Below are 21,079 nucleotides of genomic sequence, written 5' to 3' on the forward strand. Positions count from 1 at the left end.
ACTGACTGACTGACTGTTGGAATCATGTAGGAACCGAATGGCGACTCATTCAATTAGCCGTAAGAGACTGACATGTTTTTTCATCTTATCTCGTTTAGATAGATCTTGTTGAGTTGTCCAGTTATTACGGTATGAAGACCGACACTCGGCCAGACGCCATTATCATCAAGAGGTATTGAGTCTGAACCTAGGATATTTCTATCAGCAATATTTGATACTTTCTGTCCAATTTTATGTTTTGTTTTGAGCGCTTTTCAATTGAGTGTCGTAATTCAAAGCCAAAGTTATCACAAGAGTCAATCAGGAGAAAGTAAATATCTTTGAGAGCCGATGAGAACTCAAAGAGGTAACAATCAAACTGCCTAAAGCGCGGGAAAACGCGGGCGACCAAGTCGTGATTGGTTTTAGTTTTGCATCTGATTGGTTGAAAGAGAGATGCGAGTTTTCAGGACCAATCACAGATCAAAGTAACGCAAAAACAAAGCAATCCCGGATTACTTTCGACTCTCAGTTAACCCTTTCGCTTCCAAGATCTTATCAGTAACTCTCTCTACTGTCTGTCATACAGTTCTTATGATGTTAGTTCGGAGAATTTGGTATTGGATCAACTAAGAATCCCTTAAATTATATTTTTCCTTATTCTCATCTCTTATGTACTTGATTTTGTAAGGATATTGTGAGGAGAAATTCTGTCTTGGTCATTCATGGGAGTTAAAGGGTTAAAATTGCTCTGTGAGCACACTATAATCTTTGATTGGCTAGGGACTGCAATTTTCAATCTGCCAAACCTCCCCGCCTGACGTGTTACTCAAAATCTGTGTAAAAACTGTGGCAGATCCTTGGTTTAAGAACCTGTTACGATCACAAGTGACGTTAGACAAAGGAAATAGAGCATTCAAAGCAATAGACCGTGGAAAAATAATTGTGGCAAAACAAAGAGAAACTTCACAGGTTCTTACACCAGAGAAAACACGAAAGCGCCGTCAATTGCGGGTTGTCTGCGGCATAGGTTGTGGTTTTCAGTGCAACAGATTTTGTTTAAATTGAATTTTTCTCTCTAAAATGTATATATTTATTTGTTACATATCTAGACTTGGATAGTTTTGCAATAATTGTATAAATTCTTGAGCTCTCAAAAATGGATATGACTATCTATCTTCTTATATCCAACGCGCGCTCGTGGAATAATTGTCTATCATTCTGTTTGGTAATGTAAATTGGCCATCGTTAAGAGCTTTTACGATGGTCCATTTACATTATCAGCTCTGTTGACAAAATCAATTTATCTTGTTTTACCCCCCCCCCCACCGACGCAGCAGCACAGTTTTTCAAGAAACTTTCCCCCTCTCCCCCCTTTATAGTTCTGTATGAACTGTCTCCAAATTATTTGGTAGATCCTTTGTCCAACTAATTGCATGTCACTTTTATGATCCAATAGTGAGAAAGACAGCCAAAAAGCTACATTAATAGACGCTTTGTGTCGTAAGGTAAGTGTTCCCCCTAAGCCAGAGAAAGCTTCGGAGAGAGCTTCTTTTCAGTCCTTGTATCAGTTCCATTTAAGGGGTAATGGAGAGCTTGTTACAAGCTAAGAACGGGTGGTAGATGCAAGGGTAATGGCATTGAAGAAGGTAGTCCATTATTGCTCGTTTGTTTTGTCTTCCACTCTGCAGTTGCTGTAGTTATAAAGTATTTTTTATTCAACAACTTGAAAGTTCTGCTTTAATCTTTTCTACTTAGGGAATAGCTCTAGCTGACAGGATACTGGAAAAATCTCCAGATAGTAAGGAAACCACAGGTGAAACAACTTCAAACCCTTGCCTTAAACCTCTTAATCCCAAGGTCTCAGTAGTAATTCTCTTTTGTGTCTGCCATGTTAGTTGGAGAATCTGGCATTGGTAAAGCCTTTATACAGGCCCAAGTGGCATCATGGGGCCAACGCTTAACTCCGGTTTCCTTAGCATGAAGCGGCTGCTAGTCCATCGCAGGGTTACCCCCAGCATATTGCTAGTAACCCATTTTTACACCTGGAAGAGTAAAGTGTCTTGCCTAAGAACACAACACAGTGACCCCGGCCAAGGCTCGAACCCGGACCACTCGATCCGGAGTCGAGCGCACTAACCGTGAGGCCACCGCGCCTCCACTCAATCTGGCATTGGGTCAAGTAATCCCGTATTTGGCCCTATTTTCTCTCTCATTCATCTCTGCTTGATATTGTGCGGGGAATTTTTGTTTTGGTCCCTCTTGGGATTTAAAGGGTTAATCTTATCTATTGCAGTGAAGTTTGAACTAGATAAAGTTCGTGTCACGTACTTTTTCCAAATGTCTCTCATTTTAAATCGCTAGACGAAGGAGATGCAAGTAGTTCGGATGACCAGGCGGAGACAGAGGAAGCAATCTGTAAGTGCAGAATCTGTGAGCAACCATGTTATTACAATGCTTTCCATCATGATTTCAGGTCGTGTGGTTCTCAGTGATCATCTGATCTTCTACCCAGTTCCTCAGTGTCCGGCTGGTCAGCCAGCCAGTAGAGGGATCTGGGTATTAGTTAAAGCGCATTTTTCGGATATCTTTTATTTGGTGTTGCTTGTGGTCAGAATTCAAGTAAAAGTTTCTTGTAATCTTACCGAGGATTGCGCATAACTTAACCTAATTTAAGTCATCGTTTTTAGTAGTCCCTCAAGGAATTCTCAGCTAAGTTTCCTGTTTATTAGTAAGAAAGTGCGCTTACACATATTATTTCTGGAAAATTTATCGCCGATGTTTTTAGTTTGCCTTGTTCTCCTTCCGTCAGATGAAAGACTTGATGAGACTTTCAAGGAACTTGTTAAGTGGATTGACGCATCAGACCCTAAGGTAAGTCTTCAAAAGATACATTTTTGTCTTGATCTAAAGGTCCTCGAAAATTGATTGATTTTTTAACTGCATTTTAAAATTGAATCAATTTCAATTCAACGGCTTCTTTTAAGCCATCTTTATCAGTTACGTGCAATTCAAGACCTCTTCACCGAGCCCGATAACTGGGAAGAATTTTGCCTCAAAGTGAAACAAATAAATTACCTGAAGCGCGGGAAAACGCGAGTGACCAAGTCGTGATTGGTTTTAATCTTGACTCTGATTGGTTAAGAAACTGGCACGAGTTTTCTACACCAATCATGTAGCGAAGTAAAATAAACCAAAGTAATATCAGATTATTGTCTACACTTAATTGAAGATTGTTATATCGATAGCCCAGCAAGCCCGGAGAACCGGAATCGTATAAAAACAGTTTCTTTCCAAGGGAAAATGTTCTCGTAGGTCTCATACTTGATTCTGACGCGCTTCTTTATGTTCAGGTTCTGCCGTTTTACATTCGCCGCGCGCAGGCAATGAAGCTCTATGGCCTTGCCCTGAAGGCTTCAATGAAACAAAATGGCGATGGCACGCCTAACAGGGTAAACGATGACAGGAACATCCTGGTTAGTAACATCAGCTTTATCTTTCGATCTCTATTGTCGTTATTGACTTGCAAAGTTTGTTTATTTAGTTTTGTGTGCGATGAACTTTTACGCCGTGTAGTAACCTGTTCCAGCCTGTCACAGTGTTGCCATCATAAGTTGTCGTGAGTGAAGGTGCAAAGTTATAACTAGCTGGATTTAATTCGTTTCCCGTTTCTCGCCTTTTTTACGAATTTTTTTCTTTTCCGAATAGCAAGAAAAATTTTGAAGGGTTTTAATTTTTTGGTGGTTTTTGCGGGCAGTCCTCGATCAGAAAATTCGCAAAGACAAAAAAAAATACGGCAAAATAAAACGCCGCTGTTGTAAAAGAAAAAAAGAAGGGCACGTTCGAAAAGCATCGTATTCGGTCGAAATTTAACCTGCTGTAGAGTAGATGGTAGGCGTAACCGTGAAAATGGAACTGCGTTTTAAAATGTACCTGTCGTTTTGAAGACGGGGCCGTAGTTTTCAGCAAAATAACAAAAACAATCATTCAACATGCTTTTTCCTTGTTTGTTTTTTAGTTGTTCGAGAAGCTTGGCTGGGAACATTGTGCGCGACTCACCAGAGAGAGTCTTCCGGTGAAGTATCCTGCCTCCTATCAGCCGTTTTAATGAACACTTTTGCTGTAGCTTTTATACCGTTGTTTCATTTTGACAGGTTTAACTGAATTAAATGCACGCGGGCACGTGTAGCACGAAAAATACTAAATTTACTTACATGATGCACTTCTTTGTATTTGGACACTGCTGTTTAGACCTTTCACTCTTGTTCTCAGATCAAAATATCAATGAATGAGTTGCCAGTTATCGAATCCTTGTTTACGCGCAAATATTTCAGGAATCGCCACGGGGCAAACATTGGTAGTTGCTAGAAAGAAATGTATGGCGATAGGTCTTTTCGACTTCCGAAAAAAAAGCCATTTTGGAGAGAGATCAACGCTTTTTCGCTGCATTTTCATCACGCGCAAATACAAGGATCCGATTACTGGCAACTCATTCATTCTCTGTATTGTCTGACATACTATTTTTACTATTTAAGAAAAGAGAATTTTGTTTTCAATCAATCCGTGTTACGTGGTTGATATGTCTGTGCTCTTATCACTTTTCTACCTGGAAGTATAGTTTAATTTGAAGGAGATATAACATATTGGTCTTTCCTGTGAAAAGGTTAAGTACGCAATTTTCAAATGTTGTCAAGGGTATGTAAAACTGCTTGATGAACAGATCGATTCAAAAATGAATCTAATAAAAAAAACACGCTGTTGTCACGTTTCGGCCGTTCTTTTTGAAGTGAAAGTTTTGTAATACCGACTTAAGCAAGTGAAAATCCACTCATGAACAAAATGATTTCTCGACGCAGCCATGTGGTTATTTTAAGTGCAAGATGAGTCGATTTAACTAGACTACTTCTGCCCCAGCTTTTCGGCGAAGTCCGTTGCGCGAATCAGAACAAATCGGTAGAAGAGAAAAAAAACATCGATAGTAACGCGCCGTGTGGAATTCTGGGAGTGAGGCGCAAGAAAAGTAGAGTTCGGCGCGTCAATATTTAATTTTTTTGGCTGATTATTTTTTCTTTTGACTCGCACTACGGACAATAGGAGGGACTTCTCCTAGATTTGAACACCAGAAAAAGTTCGCAGGTGGAGGTGCCTAATAATTATGCCACCTCCCTCAAAACTATCTCAAGTTTAGTCCGTTTGAACATCAAGGTGCATTCTGTTGAACGTAACCAATTTAGGTTGGTGGGTTTATTGGGTTATTGGGACAAATTTGTATTTGATTGATCAAGTTGAACTTTTTCAACCAGCACCAAGCAAGGTTAAAATAGTTGAAAAGACGTGGGTACCCAGCTGTCTTTTCGCGGGCTTTATTGGTTGGTCCTGGGCTCTAGGTTCTTCTAGCCGTTGGAAACGTTCGCTGTAAACGATGAGGAAAACGCCGCAAAACAGACCAATAACGCGTGCGCGTTTGATACGCAGGCTATGGAAAACAAAAGATGTTAAATACAGCAGTCGACCTCACTGGTGTTCATCAGATTCGTTGGCTACAAAGTCCTCTTAACCCTTAAACCCTGAGGGTGATTAGCATCTACTTCCTCCTTACAATATCACCCCAAAATCAAACATAAAGGTTCGTCACGAGCCGAATAAAGATACCGATCACCAGCTTAAGAAGCTCTCGACTTTGAAACATATTCTCTTTGCCAACGCCTCAGGAAATGTATAGAGAACGGTGTGGAGAATATGCATACTGAGGTTAGGCTGTAAAGGGTAAGTTCCAATGAAGAAAGGGTTCTTCTCTCGACTTGGCAGCTCGGATTTTTTTTATACTTTCGTAGCGTAAGGTCACAAGTGCACTGAATTTCAGATTTTTAGACATTTTGCCTTATCTCTAAAAGATGAAGTGAGTCAATGAGGAAAGACAACGGGGAAAAAAAAACACAAGAAACCTTAATAACTCCGGCAAGAGAACTGACGAAAGAGCTTAAGTGACACTTCGATGTGAGCGAGTCTACAGAAATTCAGAATACTGTAATGGCAGTTCCAACGAGCTACCGTTTCAACCGAAAATAATTGGTAAAGGGAGTTATTGGGAGACCTCAAACGTCCTAAACCGATGGCGGTCAAAACTTCGATCCAGAGAGAACACGATCCGAGGAATGCTGTGAATCCCTTAATTATTTCATTCCCAAGATCTTGTTAGTAGTTCTCCTTACTGTCTGCCGTACAAATCTTATAATATTAATTCAGAGAATTTGATATTGGATCAACTAATGATCCCCTAATTGATATTTCTCTTCATTCTCATCACTTGTTTTCTCGAAATTGTATCGATAATGTGAGGAGAAATTCTGTCTTGGTCACTCATGGGAGTTAAATCAATGCAATGTTGCAATAGTGACAGGTGTACAACATCATTAGGCGCCCATATAGCAGAACTTACTCACACGCCCTTTCGCTCCCAAGAACCAAACGAATTAAAATTCTCCAGAGCTTATCCCTCTGTTGTAAATTCTCACAACTTGTTTCCTTGAAAGTGTATCAAATTTTTTTTATGAGAATTTACAAATCGAGCAATTCTGAGAGCTGTGCATGGCTAAAACAACATCTCAAAATTGACTCTAGAAGCTCAAAAAGAGTTGTTTTCTACTAGCCGTGTTAATTCATAGTAATTTTTTGGTTTCTTTTCCAAAGGTGATAGACGCCTGATTTTTCCCTACAGAAACACACATTGTTAGAGATGCATATGGTTAAATAATGTGTTTTATATCCTAATGTATTTTATACGCCAACATCCGTCAGAACACATGGTGTGATATTTCGTTTATAGGAGGGCTTAATTCACACGATGCTCGGTAATTAACTTAAAGAGAAATTCCACTCACAAGACATTTATCGAGACTCAACACAATAAGAATGTATCCAAGTGTCCTCAAACACACTTAGCAGAGTCCTAAAATCGAGCCGAGAAATCAATAAGTTTTGTCACTTAGAATTGCTTCTTCTTTCTCCATTTCAACGTCATTTTACTACTGTCTTACTGTTATTAGTTTCGCTCTGCAGTTAAATCCCACCAGGCAATGCAGTATATCTTTGATGCCTTCTCTTCGACTTCGCAATTGAAGGCAATACAGTCACAGTCAGGTGTGAATTGATTACATGACAAAGTTTTATTTATGCAAAAAGAAAAAAAAAAAAAAAAAAGAAAAGAAAACCTGGATTGTCAATATTTGCCGTAAACTGGCAAAATTTGTGTATGATAATCAAATTGCGTAAGAGACAGGAAAGAATCAAAGAAAAACGGAGTGCAAATCCGAAAATTAGCCATACAGTATTCTCTTAGCTTGCTTTTTTAAAAGCCGATTCACCGCGACCCTTTGTTTTTCTAATTTCCTTTGTATTGTTATCGCCAATATCCCGCACATCTTTCACCTAAGCTCTGTTTTATAGCTTTTTTGACTTAAATTTGCTTCAAGCAATTATTTTCTCATGCTTACTCGTGCATGCAACGGAGAACGAAATTCAAAGGTAACAGACAACCTCTCTTCCGTCGGAGGATTAACATCACAATAAATGTTTATCAAGGATAAGTTTATTTCTTATTCAAAACTGGTTCTTTTCTAGATCTTCTTTGCATTTATGTCCTGGGCAAATATTTTTCTCACTCTCTGAGGGTATGAGAATATCGGTGTAAGAGGTCTTGTATTTACTATTTCTCAAAAGATGGGAGAAGAATTTTAATGATGTAAGTAGTATATTTTAGCATTGCTGATCATTGTTTTTGAATGAAGGGCTGAAAAGGTGGATTTTAAAACAATAGTTAATTATTCAACGATTTAAACTTATTTCATGGAAAGACTGAAGTTATTCAAGTGCGAAAATACGGATGCGAGATAATTCATCTAACAAGTCAAAGAATATTTCTCAAATCGCTTTCATCGAGGAATGGCAGGCATGTATCTTGAGTTGAATATAACGACTTGCTTGCTACCGAAAGCTTCATATTAAAGCGAATAAATCTCTATAAAAAACACAACAGGTCTTTCTTTTGTTGTAATTGCTACACGAAAATTTACTGTCAAGAAAATTATTTTTGCTACGAGTCCACGTCCTAAAAAATTACCATTTGATACAGTTACTTATCTGGTCCACAACGAGGTTTTTGCAAGTTGACAGGCTATAGAGCGTGAAATGAGATGGGCTTATTTTTGTTTAAATGACAGAAAACTAATTTTCTTTCCTTTCTTCTCAACGCTTGAATGCGTTTTGTGTAATTAATGCAGACAGTACCCTCATGTAATGGAAAATGGCTACAAAAGAAAGTCATGCCAGAAAAGAAAACCGGAAACTTTCGCTCAAAATGAAAACCAAGGGAAAATATCAGGGTCAGTTTCCCTCCATAACTGCACTGACCAATCATGTGCAACTAAAATTTTCCCGCGAACGAGGCAGCGAAGTAATGTCTGGAATGTTGCACTTGCGCAGTGCTTAACTATTAGCCACGTGGTTAATGATTGGCCAATCAGAAGGCAAAATTAAACCCCACCGCGAAGATCGTTTGTCAGGGCCTGAAGTCGGTGCAAAAACATGTCCGCTCAAGCGAGGAATTGAGAAATTATAGCTTGATTTCTGCCAAACTAGCCCTAAAAACATGCCTCGTTAAGCAATCTTGCGATAGATATTACATTTCTTCGTACTTTCCGAGCGATCGCGTTGAAATCAGACCGAGATCAAGTTCGCGATTTCGACGAGTTTGTCTCGCATCTCAGCCACTTAGTCTTTGCGCAAATTGGAGTACACGAATCACCCATGCGATCTTTTCGAGCTGTAGTGAGAGGTATAACGTCAATTTAGATTGTACCGATGTCGAATCCAACAGCCACACTCACAAGCTTGTGGATAGAAGGTTTGTACCTTCCGATTTTCTTTAACACACGTGTTTATTTTTTTTCGTTGTGAAACGAGTTCCTGCGTTCTTCTCTCCTTAAGCCAGGTTAGAATTTCTCAAACTCACTTCAGAACTAATGCATTGCTTAACATCGATTTCATTGAGAACCTTGTAACTTAAAGAATGTATTTTTTCGTCAATTGTGCCAACTCATCAGGCTCAAGGAACGCTTTCCTTTAGTTAAAATAAATTGTTATCCTTTTCTGATGAAAGCTCTTGAATATTCAAATCGCTTGTAGGTCAACCAAGCCCTGTGAAGAGTAACCCAGCTACTCCAGTGAAAGGAGTTGTGAATCGGGACGCTACAGTGGTTTCAGAAGACTTCTTAAAGTTTTACAAAGATAGTGGACTTGAACCTTTAGCCCGAGAGGTAGGAAAAAGTTACCCTCAATCACCTCGTGACTTCGTTACACTCATGCTATGGCGATTAATATGGTTCGGTACTCGACGAACAGTATAAATCTAAACATCTTCACATTTATCCGCGATGGCTTCTAACATCGCAATTTATAATTCATGATATATTTCTTAAGCTCTTCTTGCAAATGACACTTCTAGTTCGCCCTCAGTTCGCTTTCAGACCGAGAGTCATTGCATACGAGAGTTCACTGCATCACTTTCATTCTTTGTCTGCGCGATTTGAGTGATTTGCAAGCACAACTTTGAGATCGAGCTTTCGTTTTTCACCAGCATAGTTCCCCATCAAATCGCAGCTCAGACATTAATCTTTTCTTCTTTTCCTTCTTTATTTTGACTGTTAGGCTGGCGTGATAGACAACAACGGAACACTAGACGGACTGAAAGATTCCACCTCTCATCCAAGAGTCAATTGTTAGTTTTGCGATATTTGTTTGCTTTTGGATTTGGGTTTGATTTAGGACACTCAAATGCAAATACATTTTTTTTTCGAACATGTCGCTCACTTAAAAGTATTCAAGTGAAATTTCATCTCGGCTCGGTAGATCACATGGTTTCGGATCTACGGCTTGGATTTTGTGTCTTTGATTAGATTAGCACTGATCAAGCTTGTATCATTGGTTCACGCGATGTTCTGTTTAAGTGGTACTACTTTCTTTGTGGACGAATTAGTATGTTGAATGTCCAGCTAGAATTCCTGGGCAGAATATATCTTTCTTGTGATTACAGACCCCTTTGGGAAAAGTAAAAAACTGACTGAATTTTATATATGACATAATTTTGAAGGCTTTATTGCCTTTTTTCATCTGAAGGTTCATGTTTACTGTTGCATTGCAAGTGAAATAAGCTTTTTTTGGTTGTCTGGTGCAGTAGGACCTTGATCAAAACTGAAATGTGACTTTTTTCAGTTTTGTGTTGCATATCAGTAAGATTTCCCTGTATATCTGTACAAAATATTTCAGTGTGGAAGTTGAGAGAATCACTTTTAGACCTTGGGTACTGTAGTCCACTGCAACATCTATCTATATGTGCAAGGTTAAATTCAACCCTTTAACTGTCATGAGTGACCAAGACAGAATTTTTCCTTACAAAACCAATACAATATCAAGCAGACAAGTGATGAGAACAAAGAAAAATATTAATGAGGGGATTAATAGTTGATCCAATACCAAATGCTCTGACTAACATTGCAAGATTTATATGGCAGATAGTAAGGAGAATTACTAATGAGATCTTGAGAGTTAGAGGGTTAACCTGTTCACTCCCAAGAACTAAAATTCAATTCACGACACTGTTTGCCATACACTAGATATATCATCAGCTCTGATAATTTGAAGAATTCAAAAGTTTCCCCTTGTTGGTAATTTTATGGCATTTCTCGGAAAATCTATTGATAATGTTGGGAAGAATTCCTTCTGGTTGCTCCAAGGAGTGAAAGGGTGAAAAATATGTTTGGCATCCTGGCCTTAACAATCTTTGAATTCAACCAGCACCTGCAAAAAGAATTGCTCATATCCTTATTTTTAAGAAGGTGACACTCAGTAAGATGTGCTCTGTACCACCTGTAATGAGGTGTTTCTTGTTGTCATCATTGCCTGTGTTTTTTCTTCTTTACAATATACCTCCTGTGAAAGATAAGTTAAGACATTCTTTAAATTCAGACAGGTAGCTTAGTTAACCCTTTAACTCCCCTGATCTGATTGTTAATTCTCCCCTCTAGCTTCTACATATTTCCTTGTAAATTAGTTGTAAGAATTTGGTATTAGATCCAGACAAAAACTTCTACCTGATACATTTGAGTATTCTCATTACCTCTTTGCTGGATAGTTGATGGATATTGTAGAGAGAAGTTCCAGCTGAATCACTTTTGGAAGTTAAAGGGTTAAAGAATATAATGAGATCATGAATGTACTGTTCTTCTTTCAATAGCTGATGCAGCAAGACTGGCAAATAGCCCAAATGTGATGCCTGTGACAGCAGCCAAAATTTCACCTGTTATTTTACCCAAAACAGCAAATTCTGCTCCATCCCCAATGGTAAGAATGCTTTATATTGTGTATCTTTCTTCAAAGGATGCAGACTAGTAGAATTTTGCTATAAATTTTCTGCTGTTTTGCAAGATAGTTGGGTCTAGTGATTGGCAAGAAGCTCCTGGTCAAGAAACCTGGATTTAAGCCATGATCAGGCTATTGTGATGTGGTCCTGGGAAACTCTCACACTACCCCTCTCCTGTTGGGAGCATTAAGATGTACTGATGAATTATGTGGAAACCTGAAAAAATGCCAGAGGGTAGGGTAGGGAGATGAACAATACCTCCCACCCACTAATCTGTTTCATTTCCAAGATCTAAACATAAATTCTCTGTACTGCCTGCTATACATTTCTAATCATGTAGTTTATGAGAATTTGGTCTTATTAAAACAATATCCCCTAAATGATACTTTTTTCTGTCTTGTCACTTTTTTCCTTGGAAAAAGGTGCCTTAGAATCAGAGATAAGCTTTGATTATAAAGGGATTTGCCAATAGGCTTGCAAGATGTCACTGTCCATTGTATGAATTTCTTCCTGCAGTTGTAAAGAAAGACCAATAAAGTGCTTTTTTTTTCTGTAGGTAATAGGTTCTCCTGGACCACATCAAGTTATTACTGTTGGTGGAAGTCCAAGAACACCAACCATGATTGCTGCTCCAATTGTGGCACCAAATACAACTGCTTCATGGACGAGGTAAGTGATACTTGTCAAAGAAAAAAATGTGATAGAGCCAAGCTTTTTTCAAGGAAAGAATCTGGTCATGTTTGGAACTTTTCCATCTTGATTTTTAAATCCAACATGTTACCAATTATTCAACAGCTCAGGGCAAATAAAATATGATGTACTTATTGACTTAATGGAAGGGCCTGATGGGAAAATATCTGGCTTAGGGTTGTTATCTTGGAACTGAGTGCTGTAAGGTCCATGGTCAACCCTTTAACTCCCAGATCAAATATAATATGGTTGAACTTGATGTAATTCCTCAAGAAAAAAATAGTCATTGAGTGATTTTTTTCTTAACTCTCCCTAAATTTTCCTACTTAAAGTTTGTTTGAAAAAATGCAATAAAAATATGTATAGGTCACCACGCTTGTTCAAGAGTTTAAAGACCATGGGACCTCTTTACCTGGTCCATGGATTAAGATACAAATCCGTGTTCTCCAAATGCACCCATGCTCATTCCCCTGAATACTTGATTTTTACACACAATATTGGAAGCGCAGTGCAAAACTGAGGAATCACCTTAAAGTTATCTTTGTAATCATAGGTTTAAATAAGTGATGATATGACAATAACTGGTTTCCTTTCTTTGTAGAGTAAACACAACTCCAAATAGTGGAAAGAAAAGGAGAATGGATTGCTTGGAGAATAGTGACCTACTAGATAGTGCAGAAAGGTTAGATATAAAAGAAAAACAGGGTTGTTATTAAGAGTTGTAGAATGATGTGAAGAACGGGGGCATTTTCTCTACATTTGACTGGAAAGTTGCTCAGGGTTTGAAAATTTTGCCTGTGAATTTTGGGCACTAAACTGGTGAACCCTGTGATCTCTAGTGCTTAATTAACACTTTAGAAAAGCATGGACAGGAATAGCTACACTTCTGATACCCTGATACAGCTTTTAGTTTGGTTAATTTAGGACAGGAAAAATCTGCACTAGATTGATACTGCAATCCTGAGTTCATTTTTAACTCTTGAAAGTTTAGAGACCATAAGTTTTAAAGACTGATTTTTTTTTCATCATGAGTTACTGGAGGCATACTTTGAATGCAAAATTTTATCCCCTCTCAGAAAACGAGGTAAAAGACTACCAAGTGCAGGTCGCTCAGGGGGCGATAAAAGTGGAAAAGGGCTGAGACATTTCTCCATGAAAGTCTGTGAGAAAGTTCAGCAGAAGAGAACAACATCCTACAATGAGGTAATCACTTTAACACGTTTTACTTAATAGTGAGCAGATGTTTGTCAAAATGGTGTGTAATATGCTATATGATATAACACTATTTCCTTGAATAATCACCTGGCCACTCATCCAGAATTTCAGCTTAAGGGAGGGGCACGTATTGGAAGGAGGGTGCTCAATGGTGGAGAGCATTTACTAAGAAACTACTCTATTGTAGTTTAAGCTTAAAAAATCATAAATAAAGTAGCAATGGAAACAGGTTTTCCTTGTATCCCTACTAATTAACCCTTTAACTCCAAAAATTGGAATGTTAATTCTCTCCCCTAGCTGCTAATTATTTCCTTGTAAATTGGTTTGGAGAATTTGGTGTTCAGTCAAGATAATATCTATTATATCTATTACCAGTTCATTATGATGAGTGGCCTTTGAATTAGAAATGTCAACTGATTCCTTTTCAGGTTGCTGATGAATTGGTTCAGGAGTTCAGTGATCCTGATAAACATCTCTCGCCCACGGACCAGGTATATTGCCAATGATAACCACAGTATTTTTGTGATGAATTTTTTAATAAAGTAGATAAGCCAGAGAAGTGTGGGAAATTCACCATGCCATTAAATCTGACAACTTTGAAGTATTTAAGCATGTTAACCCTTTGGCTCCCAGTATCTAATTTCTCCTTACAATATCACCCCTGAATCAAACATTAGGTTTATGAGAATTAAGAAAAAAATCACCCACTAAGGATGCCCTCAATTGTTAAACAATTTCTCCTTGTCAACAACTGAAGAGAAATGCAGATAACAGTATGGAGAATATGCATACTGATGGTGGTATGTAAAAGGCTAAAGGGACACAAAATAGGATGAGATTCATGGAAAAGTGGATGAATAATGATATTTGATACATGAAGGTTTCTGTGGTAGGCCATGCTAGGATTATTGGCCTATTAACTCTCTTAGATGCCAAGATAATGATGATGATTGTTCAAACTCTTTTCAAGAACAACTCAATCTCTGTCAAAGCAATCTGACAGTCTCAATTCGTGTTTTTTTTTTGGTTTGTTTGGCTATCTATTCTATCAAGAAAAACATTGAATTTAGCTGTTTGTGCTTATTTTAAGGCTTACGATCAGAAGAACATCAGAAGAAGAGTATATGATGCATTGAATGTGCTGATGGCAATGAACATCATTTCAAAAGAAAAGAAGGAAATCAAGTGGGTTGGTTTACCCACAAACTCTGCGCAAGAATGCCAACAATTAGAGGTATGTGTAGAAGAGCTGACCCTTTGTTTAAAACTACACAGTGTTCTGGACATGTTTGTGTACAGTAAAAATAATCACAAGGTTATTGTGTAAACCTTAGAAGTAGTTCAAGCAAAGTTTTGCTGCATGGGCAACAATGCACACTGTAAGGATTTTTATCCGGTGAATTTGACAAAAGTAGGAAGCTTAAAGTTTTTGTGACAAAATCATGCAAAAATTTAATGATTTTCTCATTTGAAGTGGCTGGAAACTAATTTTCGAGCATCTAAAAAAGTTGATGCAAACATCTTAGAGCTCAACTCAAGCCTTGATCCTCAAGGTTTTTGAGGGACTGTCAACTTACTTGTAAATTACTCCTAAGGTGGACAGAACATCCTATTGTTAAATCTTTGATGTGTACTCCTTTGTCTTAGCTAACTGAAGGTTCCTATTCTATATACACACATATTATTATATATATATATATATATATATATATATATATATATATATATATATATATATATATAATTTGCACAATGGAGAATGTGCTTCCGTTTTCAATGCTTTATTCAAGACCCAATATATATATATATATATTGCACAATAGAGAATCATCTTATTGCAAATGAAATCTTTATTTTAGACCCAGTGTGCAATGTGTTTCAGCTACTGCCTTCATCAGGGGTCTTTTCATTTATTTCAATAATGCATTCATGTACATATACATACATATATATATTTACCCCTATATGCTTAAGTTCTTACCAAAAAATTGTCATCTCAGGAAGAAAAAAGGGAAAGACAAGAAAGAATAAGACAAAAGACAGCTCAATTACAGGAGCTGATCCTGCAGGTAAGCCAATGCAGTAATGAACATCCTCTTTGCCTCAACTTGACTTTCCTCTAGTCAAACTTATGAAAATGAAGGAACAAGTAGAATAAAGATAAGATCTTTATGATGAGGAATTTTGGTAAGCTCCCTGTTGAATTCCAAAAGCATGTGCTGGAGAAGAAATGTAAATTGTTGTGTTTCCTTGATCCTTCACTCCTAAAAGTGACTAGAATCTAATTTTCCCCACAATGTCACTCTTAAATCAAACCTTAAAAGAAATGATTAATTGCCAACTGAAGGAACTCTAGACTGTTAAACAAATTCTCCTTTTCTGGATTTTCATAATGATGTCTGGGTAAAAAAAGCTAATCCAGAAGTGATTAACAAATAACTTCCTCTTTACAATATCAATATTTACCTTGCTGAAAAGGGGTTAGAGTAAATGAACTTACCAGCTACAAGGTGTTAAGTTGATGTAGCATTTAAATTCTCTTTACTTAATTACAATAAAAGTATAGCAGTTGGAAGGGAGAATTTGATTCCTGTTTGGAAATATGGACCTGGTGTTCATGCTAATTTCTTTTTAATGTAATTTCAGCAAATTGCTTTTAAGAATCTTGTACAAAGGAACAAACAAGTGGAAAAGGATCAGGGTTCACCAGCTGCCAACACAGCTATCCATCTGCCTTTTATCATTGTGAACACAAGCAAGAAGACTGTCATTGACTGCAGCATATCAAATGACAAGTAAGAAGAACTAGCTTTGAGTAGTCCTGTTTTGCTATTGCATTGGGTGTGGGGCATGTAGCACAATGGAACCTGGCAGTGTTTGGGGGTTGGTTGTGTCAGCATGTTCAACATTTCTAACAACTCAGGAATATTTTACAATTGTTCACTGAGTGCATAGTGAATATTGCTGAATAATATTTGCTTCATTATTCAACAGTCTTCACTGAGCCTGAGACGAATAATTGTTGTAGTATAATTTTGTTTAAGTGCTTTCAAATTCTGTTGTAACTTAAAATAGTAAATTCTGCTACAATTGTTTAGATTAGTTGTATCAAGATGAGTAGCGAGTTTCCACTAGAATTTAACAGGTTCATCAAATTCCATCATCTCTTTCTTTTCAAAAGTGTTATGCCAAACCTGTAGGCATCTTTTGTGGTCTTCGGAATTGCATTTTTTCTATCATGTTTATCACATCCTGTGTAACATTGACAAAATGTGCCCCTGCTATAATCACCTTGTGTTAGGTGGTTATAGGAAGATATAATGCAATCCTCAACCAATCATAGCATGTACATCTCTACAAAGAACAAAACAATTATACTAAAACTTGGTGACAGCAAACTCAAGGGAGGTGAGGGTAAGGGGGAGGGAGTGACCTGCAACTGATAGTATCCCATTCATGTAAACATGCAATACTTCTACACTTGTAGTTGGTTGATGGTGTGGAGACCGTTAGAAAGTTTGGAAGAGTAGACTACTTAGCAAGTGTGGTGGCCTTCCTTCAGTTAATTTAGTTTGGTTTGAAATGTAATGTCCAAGTTGTAGTGAAGTGATAGCAGTGTGACATACCAACCGTTAGAATCATAAGATCTTGGTGTTGATTTTCTCAACATGCAAAATTTCTAGATCTTCCTCTGCTATTCACCTAAACAATGATTTCTACTTTTCGGCCACATGTATGTATAACATTATCATCTTTTTCTTGTTTGCTTGTACCCTTTAGATTTGAGTATCTGTTCAACTTTGACAACACATTTGAAATCCATGATGACATTGAGGTTCTGAAACGAATGGGTATGTCATTCGGTTTGGAAAAGGGACAGTGTGAGGAGGCAAACCTGCGAACCTCAAGAACAATGGTCCCAAAAGCACTTGAGCCTTATGTCATGGGTAAGACTGTGGAAAGGTTTATATGTGAATTTAGAATGGAACTATTCTTGGGTTTATTATTGTAATCATTATTACTCTTATCTCTTCTATCACAGTCTTTGCTGGTGGTCTTTTTGTGCATCAGCCAGGTGCAAACCATACACTTAGGGCATTAGTCACTCAACTCAATTATTCTGTGCATACACTACACACCTTTCTGAGGATTTGTGCAGATCCCAGCATGGAGATCTTTTGAATCTCTGTCACAGAAGCTGTTTCTGATACTTTCTTTATGTTTTCCACCATCCCCTTCCTTATTATACCAAACGCACCAACAACCACAAGGATCACTATGGTTTTCATATGCTACATTCTCTGTATTTCTAGTTCTAGGTCTTTGTACTTGCTTTTCTTTTCCATTTCCTTATTATTATTATCATTATTATTATTATTATTATTATTGTGGTTATTATTATTATTATTATTATTATTACTGTTATTATTATTACTATTATTATTATTATTATTACTATTATTGTTTTAATACACAAGTACCATTTCCTGGAAGTTCTTTACAGTATAACTGTGACCTTGGTCTTGAAATTGCCATGGTGAAGGGCGCCATTCTTGGCAAGTTCAAATTATAAGTGACTGACCTTAAGTCAATGAATAATTTTAATTTTTTTTTCTTAAGCTAAGTAAAACCCAAAATACAAACTCAAGAAACCGTGTCCATGGGGAGACAGCAGTTACCTTGATCATACCAAGATCCAATTGGATTCATTACTGTGACTCCTTGGATAAAAAATTTGTTATAAAAGGACTTAAAATGTGTTCTTTCTTTTCTAGATATGGCAAAAACTGGTCCAGTTGGACTTGCTGGAATACTTGGCAATCATGCAACACCCAAGTATGTAATGATGATTTAACCTGTTCACTCACAGGATTAAAGCATAACTTCTCCTTGCCCTTTTCCAAACATTGCTTTTGGTCTAAGTTCTGAGAATTTAGCGTTAAATCAGTGTTCTCTTGGAGATGGTTTCTTCTTGTCACCTGACTGCTTGACAATGTGTTAATACTGTAAGAAGGAATTATTTATTGTTCACACTTTGGGGCGAAATTGTGTTGCAGACCTGGAGAAAGGCTTTGATAACCTCTTGTGGACTTTACTGTTAGGAATTAGCCTAAAACATGTGGTTTTGTGTGGGCTTTGTGGTTTTGAGTGGCAAAGCTACAAGAGCTAAAAATCTGTTCGACTTTTTTTAAATTTCAAAGCAAATCCATGGGGTCTTCAGCTTCTCCGTTGGTTGCAGCCACTACGCGGATGTCACCTCTTCCTGCCCCAAACACACCTTCGTCACCACTGGCCACCCCCCTGCCTCAAGGACATGGAACTTCACCTGTACCTACGGCAACCAGCCATACACGGAATCGTACCTCAAGAACATCATCTATGGCTAGTGATAGTGGGCCCTCACACCGAACCGCGTCTCCATATTCCTTTCCCTCTTCTCCAGCTTCTGATGCTTCTTCAGAATTATCACAAGATGGATTTATGGACACAGACGACACCAACACACACCGCTGATTTTATCATCAATTAAAGTTTTAGGAGTGTGCGTTTAGGCGATAGAGACAATTATGATATTACTTCACTTCCCAAGAGTGAAGTATTTTGGTTTTGGAATGCAATAACTGAACTAAGTTTGTACATTTTACAGGCTTATACTATGAAATGCTTACTACCATTTGGGATTAGTTGATGCAAGGCTTTTATAGTTTTCTTTTTTTTTTTTCAACTTGAACATCCTCTGTGGAATGCTACAGAACATCAACAAGAATGTAGTGTAGTAAAACATATCCAAACATGTACGTACATTTCGTGAGACAAAAAATGGGAGAAAAATAGTGATGTAGATTAGCGAAGTTTTTGATCTGAGTGAGAAGGTACTGACCAAAGAGAAGGAGGTAATTTTGATATCAATGTTCTTTGGTGTAGATTTGATAAATAAGGTACCAGTTGCAATTTGTAAGTTTTACATCAATTTGTTGTGATGGAAACAAATTTGAATGTATATGTTAAAGCATCAAATGGACGTCTACTGTGTAACATGCTCTGTGATGTCGAAGCTTAGTTCACAACTCCTCACAGAGCTGGTATTATTTCTGATTTTGTACAGCACCTCGGGCAGAGTGCAAAGATGGGTACAAGGCTGCAATAAATAAAAACAACAAACATGTAAACTTTACGTGGTTTTACTTGAAAATCAGAAATTTGTAGGAACTGTGTGAGACATCTCAACTTCCCTGTTTGGCGGATTCCGTCAAGCGATTCAAAAAGAAGCGAAGAGTCAGGGCACGAAACTTCCCGTTCCACTTCCACTCACAGAGTTCTGCGAGGCGCGCCAGCCAACATTTTTTGTTTTGCAGATTTTGCTAGCTTTTTTTTTATTCTGCTTCGACAAGTCCATCATATGTTAGGTTTTCTCAATACCGCCATCCCAACGTTTCGAACAGTTCGTGTAGAGCTCTCGCCCTCGAATCGAAATTTTACTAACATTGCCAATCTCGAGCCCGGGGTCATTTTCAGCGGTATGGTTGCTAAGTTAAGCAAAGGCTACCTGTAATCCTAACTAATCCGACCAACACCAAGCTTATCAGTAGTCTCAGTTTGGGACAGCATTGTTCCCATTCTACGGTAATCATGGGTTGAAGACAGCAACAAGAGCTAACAATTAACTGATTTATCAAATACCGCCAAAAAAGCGAGCCACAGGCTCATTGGTAACAAACTCTATGTCTAACTTATCATATGAGAGTAAGTGAGAGTGAAATTTAGGTCCATACCAAAACCTCATTATATGACTAATGTTCTACCATGAGATAAAACAAAGTTCTCTTGAACGTGCGTTTTGATTGGCTAAAAACAGTGTGCTCTATTAAACGAAGGTTTATAAATTTGCCGATGTAAACTAAGATGAGAACATGAAAAAGACTGAGTTTTTGAAGGTTTTGAAGATTGAACATGGTAAATAAAAACACTTAAATACAACTAAGTATAGCATAGTTTCCTCTATCTTGTTTTGGATTTTTAGGCGAGCGGACGAAAACGCGCAGGGCGGAACAGCATGGGTGGAGGTTTTGTTGTTGTTGTTTTTTTTTAACTCGCTCTTCCCCTTGCGAAAGTCTCGCCCCTCGCGCTTTCTTCACGCTTGTCACGCGCTGCCCTCCACTCGCCTGAAAGACACGAAAAGTGGCGCCTGTTCCACAAGCTAATGTGCCACAATTCACTGTCTTGGACAAGGCAATGAGTGAATGGATTTTTCTAAAACTGGCCATAGGTTAGGGTAGTACATCGCTCTTCATGGAGTTGACTAAGAACTTCGAAAACCTTTCAAATAAGAACTCTGTTAAATCTTTAGCTGTGCAAAGTGAGAAAGAACGATGTTGATTCGTGTTGTCTCTGTCTTAGTCTGTTCACACATGAGACGATTTCGACATTGCTTGTCGAAGCTATGAGCAGGATGCGTGTCACATATAGACGTAGTAGCGTAGCTCGTTGTGGAGTCTCTGTAGCTCAGTGGCAGGGCATTAGAGCGCGAAATCCGAAGATTTGATGTACGATTACTGATGAGGACGTAGCGTTTTTTTATCTTTGTCCTACACCTGAGACAAGACGAATGAACATCTTCCTCCAGAGCCTTTCAAATTTAATTTACCCTCTCTTTTGCGTTCTTTTAATTTTGTTTTTCGTTCAAAAGGGAGTAACCGTGGGTTAATTTCTCCGTGTTTTTTCTCCTTCATTGGTAAATTTCATTGCGTTATCGTGATCTTTGCATTCTTTTGGTTACGC

The 21,079-nt window shown here is 37.9% G+C and overlaps 2 protein-coding genes across 3 annotated transcripts in view; both read left to right on the forward strand.

Annotated features, from left to right (window-relative positions):
• Positions 1–4,745, forward strand: part of LOC131792840 (tripeptidyl-peptidase 2) — a 49,715-nt gene extending 44,970 nt beyond the window's left edge. For both annotated transcript variants that reach the window (XM_066168519.1, XM_066168518.1), the window contains exons 35-41: positions 99–172; positions 1,439–1,487; positions 1,738–1,795; positions 2,344–2,397; positions 2,792–2,853; positions 3,333–3,455; positions 3,998–4,745. In XM_066168519.1, coding sequence (XP_066024616.1) covers positions 99–172; positions 1,439–1,487; positions 1,738–1,795; positions 2,344–2,397; positions 2,792–2,853; positions 3,333–3,455; positions 3,998–4,087 — 510 coding nt within the window. In that variant the 3' untranslated portion in view covers positions 4,088–4,745. The remainder of the gene's footprint in view (positions 1–98; positions 173–1,438; positions 1,488–1,737; positions 1,796–2,343; positions 2,398–2,791; positions 2,854–3,332; positions 3,456–3,997) is intronic.
• A 3,773-nt stretch (positions 4,746–8,518) lies between these two features.
• Positions 8,519–19,470, forward strand: LOC131792697 (transcription factor Dp-1-like). Its single transcript, XM_059110116.2, has 14 exons — positions 8,519–8,881; positions 9,163–9,293; positions 9,685–9,754; positions 11,270–11,376; positions 11,952–12,064; positions 12,687–12,767; positions 13,162–13,288; positions 13,729–13,791; positions 14,391–14,534; positions 15,301–15,369; positions 15,947–16,095; positions 17,081–17,247; positions 18,076–18,136; positions 18,502–19,470. The coding sequence occupies exons 1-14, from the start codon at positions 8,839–8,841 to the stop codon at positions 18,812–18,814; spliced, it is 1,638 nt and encodes a 545-aa protein (XP_058966099.2). The 5' UTR covers positions 8,519–8,838; the 3' UTR covers positions 18,815–19,470.
• The last annotated feature ends 1,609 nt before the right edge of the window (positions 19,471–21,079 follow it).

The sequence above is a fragment of the Pocillopora verrucosa genome, chromosome 6 (genome assembly GCF_036669915.1).
Source record: "Pocillopora verrucosa isolate sample1 chromosome 6, ASM3666991v2, whole genome shotgun sequence".
Classification (NCBI taxonomy): domain Eukaryota; kingdom Metazoa; phylum Cnidaria; class Anthozoa; order Scleractinia; family Pocilloporidae; genus Pocillopora; species Pocillopora verrucosa.